This window comes from Macrobrachium rosenbergii, chromosome 12 (genome assembly GCF_040412425.1).
Source record: "Macrobrachium rosenbergii isolate ZJJX-2024 chromosome 12, ASM4041242v1, whole genome shotgun sequence".
NCBI classification, from domain to species: domain Eukaryota; kingdom Metazoa; phylum Arthropoda; class Malacostraca; order Decapoda; family Palaemonidae; genus Macrobrachium; species Macrobrachium rosenbergii.
The window spans coordinates 2,638,946-2,658,000 of record NC_089752.1 but is presented as its reverse complement, the minus strand read 5'-3'; the positions used below and the strand labels follow the sequence as shown (position 1 = coordinate 2,658,000).

General features: G+C 37.3%; 1 protein-coding gene across 3 annotated transcripts in view; it reads left to right on the top strand.

Annotated features, from left to right (window-relative positions):
- Window positions 1-19,055, top strand: part of LOC136844329 (cationic amino acid transporter 4) — an 87,614-nt gene that overhangs the window by 65,791 nt on the left and 2,768 nt on the right. For 2 of the 3 annotated variants that reach the window (XM_067113311.1, XM_067113309.1), the window contains exons 3-9: window positions 1,458-1,706; window positions 7,276-7,982; window positions 8,418-8,578; window positions 10,880-10,958; window positions 11,598-11,829; window positions 14,209-14,370; window positions 14,850-15,046. In XM_067113311.1, coding sequence (XP_066969412.1) covers window positions 1,458-1,706; window positions 7,276-7,982; window positions 8,418-8,578; window positions 10,880-10,958; window positions 11,598-11,829; window positions 14,209-14,370; window positions 14,850-15,046 — 1,787 coding nt within the window. The remainder of the gene's footprint in view (window positions 1-1,457; window positions 1,707-7,275; window positions 7,983-8,417; window positions 8,579-10,879; window positions 10,959-11,597; window positions 11,830-14,208; window positions 14,371-14,849; window positions 15,047-19,055) is intronic. The other variant, XM_067113312.1, reaches the window with a different exon arrangement.

Below are 19,055 nucleotides of genomic sequence, written 5' to 3'. Positions count from 1 at the left end.
ATCAGAATAATTTAATCATAACATAAATTATGGAAATTCATTATTCACAGCATGAAATTCGAGAACGCATTGAGAAAATCAATGACCTTTATAAATCATAAGTCTTAAAGAGGTCTGCTCCCGTAGGGGGGGGTTGTGCCGCCAGTGCGCCTCATGCGGTGCGATGTAGGCATTACTTAAGGGTCTTTGCAGCGTGCCTTCGGCCCCTAGCTGCAACTGCTTTCATTCCTTTTACTGTACCCCCTTTCATATTCTATTTCTTCCATCTTGCTTTCCACCCTCTCCTGACAATTGATACATCCTCCTGTTACACCTTTCGAACTTTTACTGCCAGTTTCCGTTTCAGCGCTGAATGACCTCATAGGTCCCATTGCTTGGCATGTATGCCTAAAATATATAAATCAATCAGTCAATAAAGAGGTCTGGTGAACTTGGATAAAAATTATCATTAGATATGGGAAGATATGAGTTTTGTCATTAAACACAGGAATTTATTCATTGTTATTACTTACGGAAATTTGTGTATTGGTGACAATAAATATTACAGTTCATCATTCTTAATCTTAATTTAATCACTAGAAATGAGTAGCCACAACAACACAAAATATAATGTATTAATATGATGTATTAATGATATAATCTAATAATGTATTAATAATATAATGTAATAATATAATGTATTAATTTTGGCATTGCGCTGAGAATGCATCTGTTTTTAACAATAGCAAACTTATAAACGTACGTTAAAATATTCAAAGATCATAAAATTCTCTGGTATACCTGTTAATTTTATAGTTATAGTAAAGTTTTGTATAGTTTACCATATAAAATTTAGTATAGCTTACTAATCAAATTGAAGAATGTCGACGAAGAGCATATATATATATATATATATATATATATATATATATATATATATATATATATATATATATATATATATATATATATATATATATACATATATATATGTATGTATATACCCTATGAATAATGAATAAAACTGAAATCATGAGATCTGGAAATGTGAATCAAGATATATTCCATAGCATCACATTCCAGAATCAGCCAAGGGATTAGAATAACCAACATTGAAATCCACCAATAATGAGATCTGGAAATGTCAGTCAAGATATATTCCATAGCATCACATTCCAGAATCAGCCAAGGGATTAGAATAACTAACATTGAAATCCACCAATAATGAGATCTGGGAATGTCAGTCAAGATATATTCCATAGCATCACATTCCAGAATCAGTCAAGATGTACTGGACAGCATCACATTCCAGAATCAATCAAGGGACTGGAATGAACAACATGAGGTCTGGAAATATCAATCAAGCCCTCGACAGCATCACATTCCAGAATGAATCAAGGGATTATTTAGATGATCCCTGGGTACTACATGCGATTACATGGGTACCGCCAACTAACACGTCTCATTAAATCCTACAGGTATCGGCCACATGGTAGGAGCTGGCATCTACGTCCTCACGGGAACCGTGGCAAAGGACACCGCTGGACCCGCCATCATCATCTCCTTCCTCCTGGCAGGGTTTGCGTCTCTCCTGGCTGCCCTGTGCTATGCCGAATTCGGTGCCCGGGTGCCAAAGGCCGGCTCGGCCTACGTCTACACCTACGTCACCATCGGAGAATTCTGGGCGTTCGTCATCGGCTGGAACATCGTCCTGGAACACATGATAGGTGAGGGATGTCTGGAATGTCTTGGATTTCCTTTTTTTTTTAACAGGAAGGAATATCTCATATTTAGTGCCAGTGTTCGGATGTTTGTTTACAATGTTTGGATGTTTCACGGTGATTCGGAATATTCAGGAATTTGAGTTCGTCAGTGTTTGGGCATTAGATAAAAAATGGAATATTCTGGAATGTTTCTATCAGTCACTGACTGGATTTTGCTGTGACCCGAAACTTTCAAATATGTGATTGATTTTAAATTTTGCTGTGACTCGGAACTCTGTCAAATATGTGATTGCTTTTAAATATTCTTGGCAATAATGACTTATTCATGGAAAGCTTGCCTTTAAACTCTCTTTGCATTAATGACTTATTCATGGAATGCTTTCTTTTAGATTTTTTTTTTTTGCATTAATGACTTATTCATGGGAAGCTTGTCGTAATCTATTCAAATAGCAAAATCACATCCGGACATGAACAAACTGAATGATAGGATTAGTAAGATTTATTCTGCTGCTCTCAAAGCACACGCACGTATAAATCCTCGTTCAACAGCAAAAGTAGCTTTACATTTAACATTAGCTGCTGGCTAACCAGCTTTCATGAATTTAAAAGTATTGTCGAAAGAATGAATGAGTTGTTTATACTAAACTTTAAATGTTTTTCTTTGCAATTTTTTTTTTTTATATCGTTTAAGCATATCTTTTCCGGAGCTCATCGTGACGTTAGTAGGTAGCGCCTTGAAATATATTGTTTAATTTCATCTTTGAGATATATATATATATATATATATATATATATATATATATATATATATATATAGTATATATATATATATATATATATATATATATATATATATATATATATATATATATATATTCCACTTCTCAACGGGCCTTTTAGGATTGAGGTTACTGTTTCCTCTTACTCTTCTCCCTCGTTGCGACCAGCCACAGTCGTCTAACTAGCCTGTACATAATTCAATGCAAGCTATACACACACACACACACACACACACACGCAGATGAAAAACAACATAAGACAATAAGGGGTTCATCCCATAGGGGATTAGTGGCGTCAGTGCACCTCATGCGGTGTATTGTAGTCATTACTCAAGGGTCTTTGCAGCGTCCCTTAGGACCCTAGCTGCAACCTATTTCATTCTGTTTACTGTACCTCCTTTCATATTCTCTTCCAGGTTCCTTTCCACCCTCTCCTAACAATTGTTTTATGGTGCAACTGCGATATTTTCCTTCCGTTGCACCTTCTAAACCTCCTTTACTCTCAGTTCCCATCTCAGCGCTGAATGACCTCTTAGGTCCCAGCTTGGTCTATAGCCTAAATTCTATATTCCAATTCCAGTTGCAAGAGGGGGTTCATTTTTAACAGCTGTTCTCGCCACGCCCCATTTCTGTTTCCTCTGAGATCTGACTCCGACCGAACGCAAGAGACTACGGCAGTTCTCAGGAATCGCCTCCGTTAAAACGAACCGTCCCATCTTCTTCAATTGCAGTTACATGGCTTCTGACGTACGTCGTTTGTTTTTGTTTTTTTCTTTTTGTACATCGCCGCTTTGTCGGATGCGTTCTCGCAATGGCTGGACTTTGAACTTGTTGTGTTCTGGTAGCTCTTGTAGCTACACAGGTTTCTCGGAAGTGTGTCCTGCATTCAGGTCGTGTGTATCTGGGTGTCGCTTCGGTGTTTGATTCTTTCGGGGGGTCTTGGATGTACGAGCGCTTTCCACATTCGCTGCGTTTTATATTTATGTATATGTGTATGTATATATATATATATATATATATATATATATATATATATATATATATATATATATAATATATATATATATATATATATATATATATATAATATATATATATATATATATATATATATATATATATTATATATAATATTTTTTAAAATATTTATTTGTATATGTACACATATATATATAATATATATATATATATATATATATATATATATATATATATAATATATATGTATATATACATATATGTACATATATGTATAATTATATGTGTGCATATATATATATATATATATATATATATATATATATATATATATATATATATATATATATATAATGTGTATATATATTTATTTATCATTTTGAGATTTATCACTTCACCAATTCATTTATTATTTCATGGACGAGGTTGCGTTCTGATTTGATCGTTTAATGGATGAATTCCTTCGTTACTTTAGCAAGCGATCGACCCCCCTTTTATTTGTAAACAGACCTCGTCCTTTCTCACCTTTAAATACGATTCCTGATTCCTTTCTGTTATTTCATATCTCCTGACCTACGAATCGTAGGTTGATTATTTTTCCTTGACGATCCTGATCATTCCCTTTCGTGTTGCAGCTTTGTCTGTGGTCATATTTGACCATGATGTAGGTCGTCTATATAGGTGGGCGCATTGTTTTGCAATATTGTTTTGGCAACAACAATTTGGTGTTAATGGAAAACGCTTTGTTGTTGGACTTCAGTAAAAGAGGGATTGAAATGATATATATATATATATATATATATATATATATATATATATATATATATAAATTTATATATATATATGTATATATATAAATTTATATTTATTTATATATATATACATATATATGTATGTATATATATACATATATATTACACATGTATGTGTATATATATAGTATATATAAATAAATAAATATATATATATATATATATATATATATATATATATATATATATATATATATATACTGGATTTATTTTACCTAGTTTATTTTTTCAGGTTTTGTAATAAAGCTGTATTTGCGATGTCAAAAGAGGTAACAGTCAGTCAGTCAATTATGATACCATTTCCCTCCTTGTTTTGCGAAGCGTTAATTTTTTTATCGTGATAAAATTCACACCTACAATAATATCGTCCAATATAAAAATGTTTTCAAAACATTTAATGTTTAATAATTTTTGTCATTTGAAATGCGTTCTGGCAATGGGTTAGTGTTTATAAATGGAATATTTTATAAAATTTTATTATTATTATTATTATTAACCTATTAAGCCCACCACAGCCAAGATGAAACCAATGAATATTAAGGTGTTCATTAGGAAATTCAGGTAAAGTGAAATACAGGAAGAAGATATCCCAATCACTTATTTAAAAAAAAAGTTATAAATAAATTAACAAACAGATAAAAATTGCAAGGCATCCTCTGGGAGGCTAACAGTTCAGACGTCTGCCACCTCAGTGAAATCATTTTTGTTCTGTCTTTCATTGCAACTTTGTTATTTGCTTTATGAAGCAAGGGGGAAAGAAATATTTATATTGTTATTTGCTTTATGAAGCAAGGGGGAAAGAAATATTTATATTGTTATTTGCTTTATGAAGCGAGGAGAAGAATATATTTATGTCTCGGTGCGTTTTCATTTCACTTTATGACAAGTAATATGAATCAGAAGCGAATATTTCGGTAACTTAGATTCACTGGTTATGCTCGACGCAGTGAACATGGGCCTTAACAAAGAATTCTCTCTCTCTCTCTCTCTCTCTCTCTCTCTCTCTCTCTCTCTCTCTCTCTCTCTCTAATTTATCCTCTGGAAATAATCACACTTAACATTTCTTCCTATTGTTCTACCTTCAGGCAACTGTGATGCATAACAACACCAGTTTGAGCCATCATTAAAAGAGGAAAAAGACGCATACAGATTTAGAGAGAGACAAATTCTCTCTCTCTCTCTCTCTCTCTCTCTCTCTCTCTCTGATAACATCCTGTTCCTGTTCCTTTATGCAACTGTGATTTAAAACACAATACCAGTTTGAGCCATCGTTAAGAGAAGGAAAAGACGCATACAGATTAGAGAGAGACAAATTCCTCTCTCTCTCTCTCTCTCTCTCTCTCTCTCTCTCTCTCTCTCTCTCTCTCTCTCTCTGCGATAACGTCCTCTTTTCTGACTTTAACAGGCTCGAATTTTATCACGTGACTTCGTTGAGCGTTTTAAGTTCAAATCAAAAGGAAACAAAAGCTTTATTATAGATAATTCTGACATTAATCCGGTACGCAAATTCCCGAGATATATGCTAGTATTGCACCAGCCCCAGTTTTTTTTTTTTTTACATGCCCGTAGGGTAGGTTAGGTTAGGTTGGGTTGTTGGGTTAGGTCAGAGTTGCATAGTACATAATCATTTATTTGGGTGTGGGAAACAAAATGATATTATTTTCAAGAAAATTCCGTGGTTGGTTTTTAAGATATGGCGTCCCGATTTTTTCCAGGAAGGGTCCGGTACTCGGTTACATCTCAGGACCGGTACATATTGGGGCGGAGAGTTGACATGCTGACCACTAGCGGGTCCGGCAGGGGGTGGGGGGGGCGGGGGCGTTACCGGGGCACGTGCAACCCCACCCCATGAAAAAATAATGATAAAATAATAATATTGAAGATTTAGATAACATAAATATGAATATAAAAATGATTAAAATAAAATCGATTATATATATATATATATATATATATATATATATATATATATATATATATATATATATATATATATATATATATATATATATATATAAATTGGGTTCCCCATGAAATTTTTCTGGATCCGCTATAGTGATGATGACTATGGTAATATTGATTCATTTACCCTTAGTAAGCTTTCTTTCGTAATAGTACATTGCCTGTTGCCTCACTACCCGCATTGTAATGGCTGCTAACAGACAGGGTAAACTAACATCTGCTATGTATATGCATTCTGATTTCTGCAGATACATAACTTACTATGTAGCCACTTCAGAAATGACTGTCATATAAGGGAGGGTCGATAAGAAATTGAATCGAATTTAATTGAATATATAATTTAGGCCAAAGGCCGAGCTCTGGGACCTACGAGGTCACTCAGCGCTGAAATGGAAATTGACAGTAAAAGGTTTGAAAGGCGTAACAGGAGGAAAACCTTCCAGTTGCACTATGAATCAGTTGTTAGGAGAGGGTGGAAAGTAAGATGGAAGAAAGAGAATATAAAAGGAGGTACAGTAAAAGGAGCGAAAGGACCTTAAGTAATGCCTACAGTGCACCGCATGAGGTTCACTGACGGCAACTAACCCGCTACGGGGTCGATAAGAAACGCCCCAACCCGGTAGGTTAAGTAGGTCACGAAGATGAGACAAAGGTACCTCATTCTGCATAATTATAGAAGAACCAGGGATGAGAGAGAGGCTGGCCCGGGTTGGACGATGTCAACTCTGAACTTGGGGTTTATTAATTATTGACTATCTTTGTTACACACGGGAAAAATATGAATAAAGGCTGTGTTTTTACAATACAAAGATACTGCACACTCTGTCAACGTGCATAAACGCTGTGTTTCCTTTCAATGCTGTATGATATCTGCTCACATATTTGTCTTTCTAAGAATGATACGTTTCACCTATTCAGCACATAGATTGAGTTCATCATAATAAATTGAAGTGTCCGTAGAACTCTGGCATCAAGTCTTCAAGTTCTATTACATCTTAATTACCTTTGAGTATTTTGTTACTTACTTATTTTCTTCTGCAGGTGCCGCTTCAGTAGCCAGGGCCTGGTCGGGCTACATAGACTCCCTCTTCAACGGCACAATCAGCAACGCGACGAAGTCCACCATAGGCGTCCTGCATTCCGGATACTTATCCGAATACCCGGATTTCCTGGCCTTCGCCGTCACGCTGATCTACTGCGGCTTCCTGACGCTCGGGGTCAAGGGCTCGGCCTACTTCAACTCCATCTTCACCCTCATCAACCTCTGCGTCATGCTCTTCGTCATCATCGTGGGCATGGCCTTCGCCGACATCAGCAACTGGAATCAGGAGGGGGGCTTCGCGCCCTTCGGTGCCTCCGGCATCATCGCCGGAGCTGCCACCTGCTTCTACGCCTTCGTCGGGTTCGACAGCATCGCCACGGCGGGTGAGGAGGCCAAGAATCCGGCGCAGTCTATCCCCAGGGCGACTCTGGTTTCCATGACGATTGTGACCATAGGGTACATCTTGGTTGGCGCCACGCTGACGCTCATGGTTCCTTACTACACCCTTAACCCGGCTGCTGCCCTGCCAGATGCCTTTGCCGCCCACGGGGCAACGTGGGCTAAGTACGTCGTCAGCGTAGGTGCCCTTTGCGGCATGACGACTACTCTCTTTGGCTCCCTGTTCAGTCTTCCGAGGTGCGTCTATGCCATGGCTGTCGACGGATTGCTTTTCTCATGGTTGGCTCGCGTCTCTGAGAAAACGAAGGTGAGTAATTGTTCTCTCTCTCTCTCTGTAGGCCCCGTTGCTAAGTAACCAACTGGTTCTTAGCCACGTAAAATAAGTCTAATCCTTCGGGCCAGCCCTAGGAGAGCTGTTAATCAGCTCAGTAGTCTGGTAAAACTAAGGTATACTTAATCTCTCTCTCTCTCTCCTCTCTCTCTCTCTCTCTCTCTCTCTCTCTCTCTCTCTCTGGGGAAATGTTACAAATTAAAAATCTGCCCCATTTCAAATTGCTGAACCTTTTTCCTGTAAAATTATGCACAAAGACACTTGACAAGACACTTACTATGCTTGTCTAAAGATCAAACTTATACTTCCCACCTTTTGAATATCATTACATTTAGGTTTTTTCCTAAAGTCCCTGCATTTTAATACGACATTTCTGGTGAGCACTGTCCGATTTCACCCTTCTGATCGCAGGTCCCCGTAATCACCCTCATCTTGTGTGGATTCTTCTCGGCGCTCATCGCCCTGGTCTTCGACATCGAGAAGTTGGTGGAGTTCATGAGCATCGGTACCCTTATGGCGTACACCATCGTCAGTGCCTCGGTGATTATCTTGCGGTACCAGCCTGCGTCTAGGTAAGGGAAGAGAGCGATGTTACACTCCTTCTATTGCAATATAGTACAGGTGATCATGAAGTCATTTGAAACGTTGGTCTGGAGAAGGAAAACATTGAAAAGACGGTTTTTGGGTCACAGGGGTACAAGTAACGAATCCCGTAGGGGGTTAGTGCCCTCAGTGCCCCTCACGTGTTGCACTGTAGGCATTACTTAAGGTTCTTTGCAGCGTCCCTTCAGCCCCTAGCTGCAACCCCTTTCATTCTTTTTACTGTACCTCCGTTCACGTTTTCTCTCTTCCATCTTACTGTCCACCCTCTCCATATAACTGATTCATAGTGCAACTGCGAGGTTTTCCTCCTGTTACACCTTTCAGAACTTGTCAATTTCAGTTTCAACGCTGAATGACCTCACAGGTCCCAGCAACAGCTTCAGCTAATAGTTTTATAACATGGGAAGGCCTTTCCTTGTTCTCCAGTATTAGTTACAGTAGTTACTGGAGAAATAACAGTCTCACAGTCATTAATCTGTTTTTTTCTAATGGCTTCATAACTTAAATTTAGGCAACTTTGTCCTGATTTGAAGGAAAGAATAGACCTGCTTCTCGGAGGAAAGAAAGTTCCGGGAATCATGGGAAATAGTGGGTTGAGAAGAATTCCACAGCATGGATTATAAGCGAAGAGATGATTTCAAACAGTTCAGTCAAAGGATTTTAGATCTCTGTAAGCTAAATGTCGGGGGAATATAAATATATTTCAGTCAAGGTATACATAAAAATATGAATGTTGTCACTGTTCATTGGTTTACCAGTGATCTCGAGGCGCTCTCAATCAGCTCAAGCAAGCTCCTCGAGAGTGGAACAATGTTAAATAGTAGAGAGAGAGAGAGAGAGAGAGAGAGAGAAGACATCCCCATGATGCGAGACGACGATCTAAGGTCATTGATAACCAATGACCTTGGCTTCATTGGTCTGCCTCTGATTTAATCACGTCAAGAATGAAGACACGGAAAGGTCACCCGTGTTGGAACAATATTCCAAATAGAGGTGGTTAAAATTCAGTAGAAGCCTTTGAGGCGAAATGGCCTATTGACAATGTGTAGAGAAGAAACCTCATCTCGGAATAAACGTGTCCGATATATCATAGCTAGCTTTTGAGATTTGAATAATGTAATCTCTCCAGAAATGTTTATGCAAGAGAAATGATGGATTTCATAGCTATCAAGAGGATGGGAGAACCACATTTGGCAGGACAATTACATGACGGAGCAGAAAGCTCTCACGCCGTGACGAAAATACAGAAAACTTTTATATATTAATTTTTTTTTTTTTTCTGGAGAGACACGACAGTGGCGTTTGATCCGTTGGGCTGAATTCAAGTATCCTGAGAAAACATGCACATGAAAATTGCAGTTTATAGATTGTTTCTTATGAAGGGTAAACTGGTATATTAAAGGTATATAACAATGGAAAATATATATTTTAGCTCAGAGATTATTATGTTCCAAAACTAGATTTAGTCTGATTTTGTGGAAGAAATTGAATTATCGTGCATTTGGCAATCTGCGCCATGACCATGAGATCCGAACGGGTCCAAACAGGATAGAACTGACCCAGTCGCCCGATTGATGCGATATTTGTTAAGAAAGGGACAAATTTTTGTTTTTGTTTTTTGGTTTTTTAGCAGAGCTGAATGGAGATTGATCCATCACCCAAAAAGGCTTTAGAAACTACATCCAAAGTAAATTTTGCACCGGAGACATTGCTAACTGAAACAGTTACACACACAGACACACATATATATACATGTGTTTACTGTATATATACATATGATATATATATATATATATATATATATATTATATTATATATAAATTATATATTATATATATATATAGTATATATATATGTATATGTGTATATATATGTACAGTATATATATACATATATACATATATATGTGTGAGTCAGAAATAAATTTCCTGACTCACATCAGGATCGAACCCAGGTCTTTCAATTGAGGCAAGGGCGCTGCCCACTAGGCCACACGAGTCATAAAAGAAGTTGGAACCTGTCTGATCTCTGATGAGTCAGAAATTTATTTCTGTTCATACACGTGATTGTGTGTTGATTATTCATATATAATATATATATATATATATATTTATATATATATATATATATATATATATATATATATATATATATATATATATATATATATATATATATGTATATATATATAAACTCGTGTATGACGATGCCTGGATTTTGAACCGCAGGAATTATTTAATTCTGAATCCTCTCTATTTTTTTTTTCGCAGATGCAACATTAAAAGCCCCACGCATTCACTGGCTCCAACACCGGGCACTTTAACCACGCCCACAACGCCCACGCCCAAAGTAAGTTGATGATATTATAAAGTTGTGACCACAACAAAAAACTATTATCTTAATCCATCTAAAGACATTTTGCTAACTTTAGATAATTTTTCGAAATAATTGCTATCATTATAATGTACTGGGATTTTTCCAGGTTTTTTTAATTTGAAATATTTATATAAAATATTTCTTGGATTTGTGGAGGAACAATTTTAGTCAATAACAGTTGAATTGTGCCATTTAAATTCTGATTGAAATGGTGAAACAAATAGCTTACATTGAACAGTAAGAATTTTTTCCATTACCCATCAGATTCTGTTGAAAATAGCTTTTGTGGATATTGATTATATATATATATATAAAATATATTTTAACGTATATATATATATATATATATATATATATATATATATATATATATATATATATATATATATATATATATATATATATATATATATATATATATATATGTGTGTGTGTGTGTGTGTGTGTGTGTGTGTATTATCTATTACTTGAACATATTTACATAATTTATCCATCAGTGTATACCTGTAATGTTTAAAATGCACTGTGTGTGTGTGTATACCAAAAATCTTTGATTCATTCATTTAGTCAAACCACTGACACGAAGCTAAACGGCAGAGCTCATTTCCTCAGGAAACCACTGACGGCGAGGGAGGCGAACTCCGAGCCTCGTGCCGGTGGCTGACGAAGGTCGTGGGCGAGCGAGAGGGCGGTTCCGTGGTAGCCTGGGCTGTCGTCCTCTTCACCATCACCAGCGCCAGCTTCTGCGTCCTCCTGCAGTGGGGCTCTGACTTCCTGGCTCTGCCCTACCCTGCTGCCTGGGCTATCATCATAGCCATTATTCTCATCGGTGTTCTAATATTTAGTAAGTTAAGCGAGAACCGTTGCCACAATGGTAGTTTTTATAGGTCTAGTTGCCTGCTGCAGGTCTCATACCATTGCCACAGTAGTTTCTATAGGTCTAGTTGCCTGTTACAGGTCTCATACCGTTGCCACAATAGTTTCTATAGGTCTAGTTGCCTGCTGAAGGTCTCATACCGTTGCCACAGAAGTTTCTATAGGTCTAGTTGCCTGCCGCAGGTCCCAGGCACCATGCCACAAAAGTTTCTATAAGCCTGATTTGCCTGCTGCAGGACCTGGGCACCGCCGCTACAGTAGTTTCTATAGGTCAGTTGCCTGCTGCAGGACCCATAATTGCTACGCAATAGTTTCTATAGGTCTAGTTGCCTGCTGCAGGTCTCATACCGTTGCCACAATAGTTTCTATAGGTCTAGTTGCCTGACACAGGTCTCATGCCCTAGGGGAAGTTTCTTATATCTAGTAATCCAAAGCGATATGAGTAAATATTTTAGAGGAAAACTAAGGTGGGCGAGTGACTGGTTTGATGTAAAAGATGTTGGCTGACAAGAGGGTGTCATGTTCCTGCTGCTTCTTTGCTTGTAAATGGACACGGTGATCAGAAATAGGGGAAAAGGAAGTTATAATTTTTTATATAGAACAAGATATTGTGAGGGAGGGGGGAATGAGTGAAGAGAAGTGTTGGAGTTGAAATGATATGTTTATCAATGCTGCAGCATTGATTGACGACTCGATTGGAATTGAAGAAGAATTAGTGTCGCTGATTTGTTGCAAATATTAAGGAGAATGGTAAAGTAAAAGATTATCACCAGCGTGGCTTCTCCAATCCTCAGTTCATTGGGGACTTTCTAATTATTGATGAAGATCACTTGGAATCGAGGCAAGAAGCTGTTCGTCCTTGTGCATTAGAAATACATGAATGGCATTTGAACACTGAGTACTCAGCACAGTGTTCCTTACTTTCGTTACTACTCATCGATCCCGTCATTAATGTTGTTAGATTAAGCTGGCCATATGCCAGCACATGCAAAAGCAGTGGTCTCGTGTGTAGTGGGGAGGGGAGTAGAACGTAGTTCACAACAAGTGAAAAATGCGCCATCGAGTTTTCTGTACAGTGTATAATCAAGGCCACCAAAAATAGATCTATCTTTCGGTGGTCTCGGTATAATGCTTTATGAGCCGCGGCCCATGAAACTTTAACAACTGCCCAGTGGTGGCCTATCTTATATCGTTGCCAGAAGCACGAGTATGGCTAACTTTAACCTTAAGTGAAATAAAAATACTGAGGCTAGAGGGCTGGAATTTGGTACGTTTGATGATTGGCGGGTGGATGAACAACACACCAATTTGCAGCCCTCTAGCCTCAGTAGTTTTTAAGATCTGAGGGTGGGCAGAAAAAGTGCGGACGGACAGACAAAGCCGGCACAATAGTTTTCTTTTCAGAAAAATAAAAAGGCCATTAACTCCTAATCATTACTTATAGTATATTATTGAATCTCCAGCTGATTACGGAGGCACAGGTGTTTTGATGTTTTTACAAATATCGCCTTTGTTTATCGACTTTCCTCCGATTACGGCAAAGTTGAAAATTACAGTGGCTTTGATAGTGACGCTGATTAGTGTCAATAAAAGAGTGTAATTTACAATGAAATGTGAACTATATACTTTTTGCGTAGAGTTCTTAGCATAAAAATGAAAACGCAGTTGTAATTGACGAAATTATAGATATAGATGACGTGTTATGTAACTAAGTTCTGTCTTGTATGGTACGTGTAACGGAAAGCTGAAATCATAGATGATGATATAGAACGGTATGATGTATGGTGAGTTTTTAAATTTTCTCTCTCTCTCTCTCTCTCTCTCTCTCTCTCTCTCTCTCTCTCTCTCTCTCCGAGTACCATTCCGTGTCTTAGAATTTTTATCGTAGTGACAGGCGTTGAAACGACATGAAACAACTGCTCATCAATTACCTGATAAATATACCGTTACGGTCTGCTTCAGGAGCAAGAGCCCGTGCTGGCATAAGGCTTGGTCAGTCAAAAAGTAAAAGATATATATATATATATATATATATATATATATATATATATATATATATATATATATTTGTATAACTGAATCACGAAAATATGGAACGTGATGAATATATAAATAAAGACAAAATCCTGAAGGAAAGAGAAACTATGGAGTGATGCGAGGCCTTTGACTGTCGTCCTTTACTTAGCAGGACTACAGTCATAAGACTCATGTACCCATTGTTTCTCTGTCCTTTGTGATTTTGTCTTTATATATATATATATATATATATATATATATATATATAGAGAGAGAGAGAGAGAGAGAAATCATCTTGAGATCCGCTAATTTTACAAAAAATCTCCCGCAGGCGTTCTGGTCATCGTGGCTCACCGTCAGAACCAGCTGGTTCTGTCCTTCACGGTGCCCTTGGTTCCACTGTTCCCTCTCACTTCCATCTTCATCAACGTGGCTCTCATGGTTCACTTGAACCCCATGACGTGGATACGGTTTATCGTCTGGATGGTTATCGGTAAGTAGGTAGCGCTTTTCCGTTAGGTGGCGCCGTTCGGATCCTTCCGACCATGAACGCGTCCAGACAAGCAACACGACTTGGCTGTATCGTTAATCAGATTTATTATTGTGATTCAAACTTAAAAGTAATGGAAGATTCTTGAGAATATGCTTCGAAATGCCTTATATTATGATTGTAAACAGAGTATAACTTCAAAATGATAAATAAAAATAATGAAATGTAAATAACGTCTGGGTGACGATGAATCAGCCTTCGTCGATCTGCACTTGTTTTTCAATTCCCATCTTCCGTTTCCAGTTTAATGAAACATTCTTCGAGAATATGCTTCAAAATGCCTTCTCATGCTAACGATTGTAAACAGAGTATAACTCCAAAATGATAAATAAAAACAATGAAATGTGAATAACGTCTGGCTGACGACGAATCAACCTTCGTCAATCCGCACTTCTTTTTCAATTCCCATCTTCCGTTTCCAGGTTTGTTGGTGTACTTCGCCTACGGCCAGTATCACTCGCGAGAGGGAGAACCAGTAAGTAGTTACTCCACTCTCCTGACAGAGCCCACCCCAGCCGGAAACACGGTTTTCGGTTCTGTCCAGCACACGTTGTCGAACGTGACTGCCAAAATCGCATCGGCTGCTTCCGAAGATAAAAAACCGATAGTTGATCAAGAGGTTGGCGATAATGACTTGTAATTTAGATTGGCAGACAGAAAGAGACAGATTGGACAGAGAGAAGGAGAAGAAGAGAGAGAGAGAGAAAGCGAGAGATGTGTTTGTGTTAGTGCGTGTATGCATAGATACAGAGAGGCCTCTATATCTATGCGTGTATGTGTACATGTGTATTTGCCACAAATACATCTCAATTCATTCGTATAGAACTTTATGATATCGGAATACCGACGAAGACTCCCTTGACACTTTACAATTGAATGCAACTGAATAGCCTACGTACTTACTTAACTTAAAGTATATGGACGTGTGTTTCTTGAGTTTCAAAAAACTCAGTGACAACTATAAAGTGGGGAAAAAATTTATTTGCAAATTTATCTATGTAATAAACTGAAATTATCCTTTTCACGCTTAATTCGAAAGTGACTTTCTTCAAGTAATTATTTTTCATTCTTGCATATTTTGCAAATGCATTGTTAGCAGTGATAATGACATGCCTCTATATCTTTGTGTTAAGGAGTTATGATATTAGCTCATTTATTTTTATGTTCGGAGATAGCTACAGTATATAATGCCCTACAGACGGATGTTAATTGTCTATATATCGTTAATTAATTGTACATCCAATTATACAGCCAGTTCTTTCAACAAAGAACAATTACCGGAAGTTGCATCAAATCAGGATGCCTCCCATAACGTCAGATCAATCCGGGACTAAATATTCTAAATCAGCTGGGATCAGAAACAGACCATTTTAGTTAGGAACTCTGGCTACTGAATCATTATTATTATTATTATTATTATTATTATTATTATTATTATTATTATTATTATTATTATTATTATTATTATTATTATTATTATTCAGTAGACGAAACCCATTCATATGGAACAAGCCCACCAAAAGGGGCCACTGACTTGAAATTCAAGCTTCCAAATGAGAATATGGTGTTCATTAGGAAGAAGTAAGAGGAATTAAAGGGAAATACAGAAAAAAGAGCTCAAGAGATGAAGTGGTTTGTAACAAGGGATTCTAACGAGATAAGATTCGAGACGCTGAACGAAGCACGCGCTCTGTCCATTGATCGTTTGAAAAATCATTTCACGGAGATCTGTTTCATTAACATAGATTGTCCTCAGGCCGTAAATATAAATGTACAGTATCTATAAGGCTTTCGTTGTCTAGAGGTCGGTATTTAAAGCCATTCTCATCATCTCGCTTTAGAGAAATGTATGTTACCTCCAGGGTCTAATTTGATGCAAAGTATAGCAAGTTCACCGGACAATTTCTCCAACTTTTATCACTCGGTAAGGAATGTTCATGATCCAAACATCATTATCGGCGGTAATCACAATGAAAAATCCGCGTCAAGTGCATACAACTCCCGCAGATCTTTGCTCATCTAGATACCAGTGTCTGTAACAAAATTCAGTCTGATTTCATAGCGGATATCTAGATACATTGAAAATCGTCATGTATATGTGAATTTCTAACCAGTATCAGTTGTCACTCAGATGACAGTACATGTGTGAATTTGTTACTAGTATCAGTTGTCGCTCAGATGACAGTACAGGTGTGAATCTCTTACTAGTATCATTTGCCACTCAGATGACAGTACAGGTGTGAATTTCTTACTAGTATCAGTTGTCACTCAGACAACAGTACAGGTGTGAACGTCTTACTAGTATCAGTTGTCACTCAGATGACAGTACAGGTGTGAATTTCTTACTAATATCAACTGTGACCCAGATGACAATACAGGTGTGAATTTCTTACTAGTATCAGTTGTCACTCAGATGACAGTACAGGTGTGAATTTCTTACCCGTATCAGTATCGGCGGTTTGAGTTTTTACGACCTAGTTCCATTATTTGTAACAGAAACAAATACGCTCGAGGGCTGAAAAGGCAGAATCATCAACGAAAATTGACCGTTTTGTAAGAAACCACAGCAAAGGAGAGGGCTAGGGAATCTCGTCTGAGATACTATGGTCGTGTAATAAGAGGAGAGGAGGTGGAACCAATCAAGAGCGCTAAGAACATGCCAGTGACCGGGAGGAGTGTGGTGCATCAGCGGATCAGATGGGTGGACGTGGTGAGGAGGTATATGGGTGAGATAAGACAAGGGAAGGAAGACGCAAAGAATAGAAATAGATGAAGGAAGTTGACTCGAGCGGCCGACCCTGCAATGTAGTGGGAATAATAAGGTCGAAAGAAGAACACAGCAAAGCAACCCTACAACGATGCCGTTATTGACAGCGAAGTGATTGGCCTGACACATCAGTTCCGACAAGTCCTGATTAACCAGTTTCACTAAGCAAGTATATAGTTCGATACAGTCTATATAAACCGTATAGCCAGGACACAGTCTAGATCGTGAGGCAGGATACCTAAACCACGTCTACGCTGAGCAGTAGAATTCTGGGTTTTTAAAACCAAGGCAGTTAGGAGCACTAAATATCAACGGACAGGACAAAAATCGCAGTCTAGTTTGTAAGTACAGGTACACATTAAATGCTTCCGCGAATTTCTTGGCTTCGACGAGCGTTCCGCATTGCACTAACAGCGCACAAATAACATTCCTTTGAAACGAATCCAGCAATGAAGAACGCGGGTCAGTGTTCTTAAAGCACCGTGTTGCCTCAAGTACAGCAGACTAGACAGGGGAGAAGTGGTTTTGGTCTCGCTTGAGAAGGTCGAGGAATATGGCAGCTTCGTGCGTTTCAAAAGTTAGTTTCTTACGCCTCCTTTTATAAGATTGCATTTAGCTCATCGGATGAAGAGAACTGAATAAAAATTTCAGCTAATGTATTCATTATTCGAGTACGCTGAAATTATGAAGTCGCCGGGCCTCAGAAATCTCAAAGATTTCAATATTCAAAAGTTAGTTTGAGAAAAAAAAACTTACTGGTTTGGAAGCGTGAGAGAAATAACTTTAAACTTCCTGTACTTTTATAAGATTGTATTTATGCATTCAGACTGAAAATAATCGGATGAAGAGAATCTGAATAAAATTATTGCACTCGTACAAGAGAAATAGATAAAGTGAGTTCTGATAGGTTGTAGAGCATGAGTGATAGAAAGAGAGAGAGAGAGAGAGAGAGAGAGAGAAGAGAGAGAGAGAGAGAGAGAGAGAGAGAGAGAGGAGAGGAGAGAGAGAGGAGAGAGAGAGAGAGAGAGGAGAGAGAGAGAGAGAGAGAGAGAATGAATAGTTATAAGTGGGCACAGAGACATGACATATATGAATATATATATATATATATATATATATATATATATATATATATATATATATATATATATATATATATATATATACACATATATATATATTATATATATATATATACAATATATATGTATATATATTACTATATACACATATATATATATACTGTATATATATGTGTGTGTTTGTTTGTGTATATTATCTACAAAACCTATCTACTTGAAAATATCAGGTATATATATATATATATATATATTGTAGCTGTTTCAAGCATCCATATCATAAACTGTGTTTGTTTCCTATAATCTCAAACTCTCTACTGAAAAATATCAGGATTGTAGCTGTCCTCTAACTCTCTCCTCTCTCTCTCTCTCTCTCTCTCTCTCTCTCTCTCTCACTTCCCAATGCTTATGTTAGAATTTTTTATCTATGTACAGATGCTGTTACTATTATTATACTTAAAATTGGCCTTGCAAAGAGTACTATGCATAACTAAATATTTACCTTGGCAGATGCAGATCTATTTTTCTTTTAGCATAAACAGAACTTTGGCAATTGCAAAGCCAGCTTTTGCACACACACACACACACACACACACACACATATATATATATATATATATATATATATATATATATATATATATATATATGCATTTTTTCACATGTATACTGTATATACAGACAGGTATGTTTTAAGTTTTATTTTCCATAGATTCATTAAAATACATAGTAATTTATTTGGCTACATGCACTTCATTGCACGCAGATATACGATGCTTGTC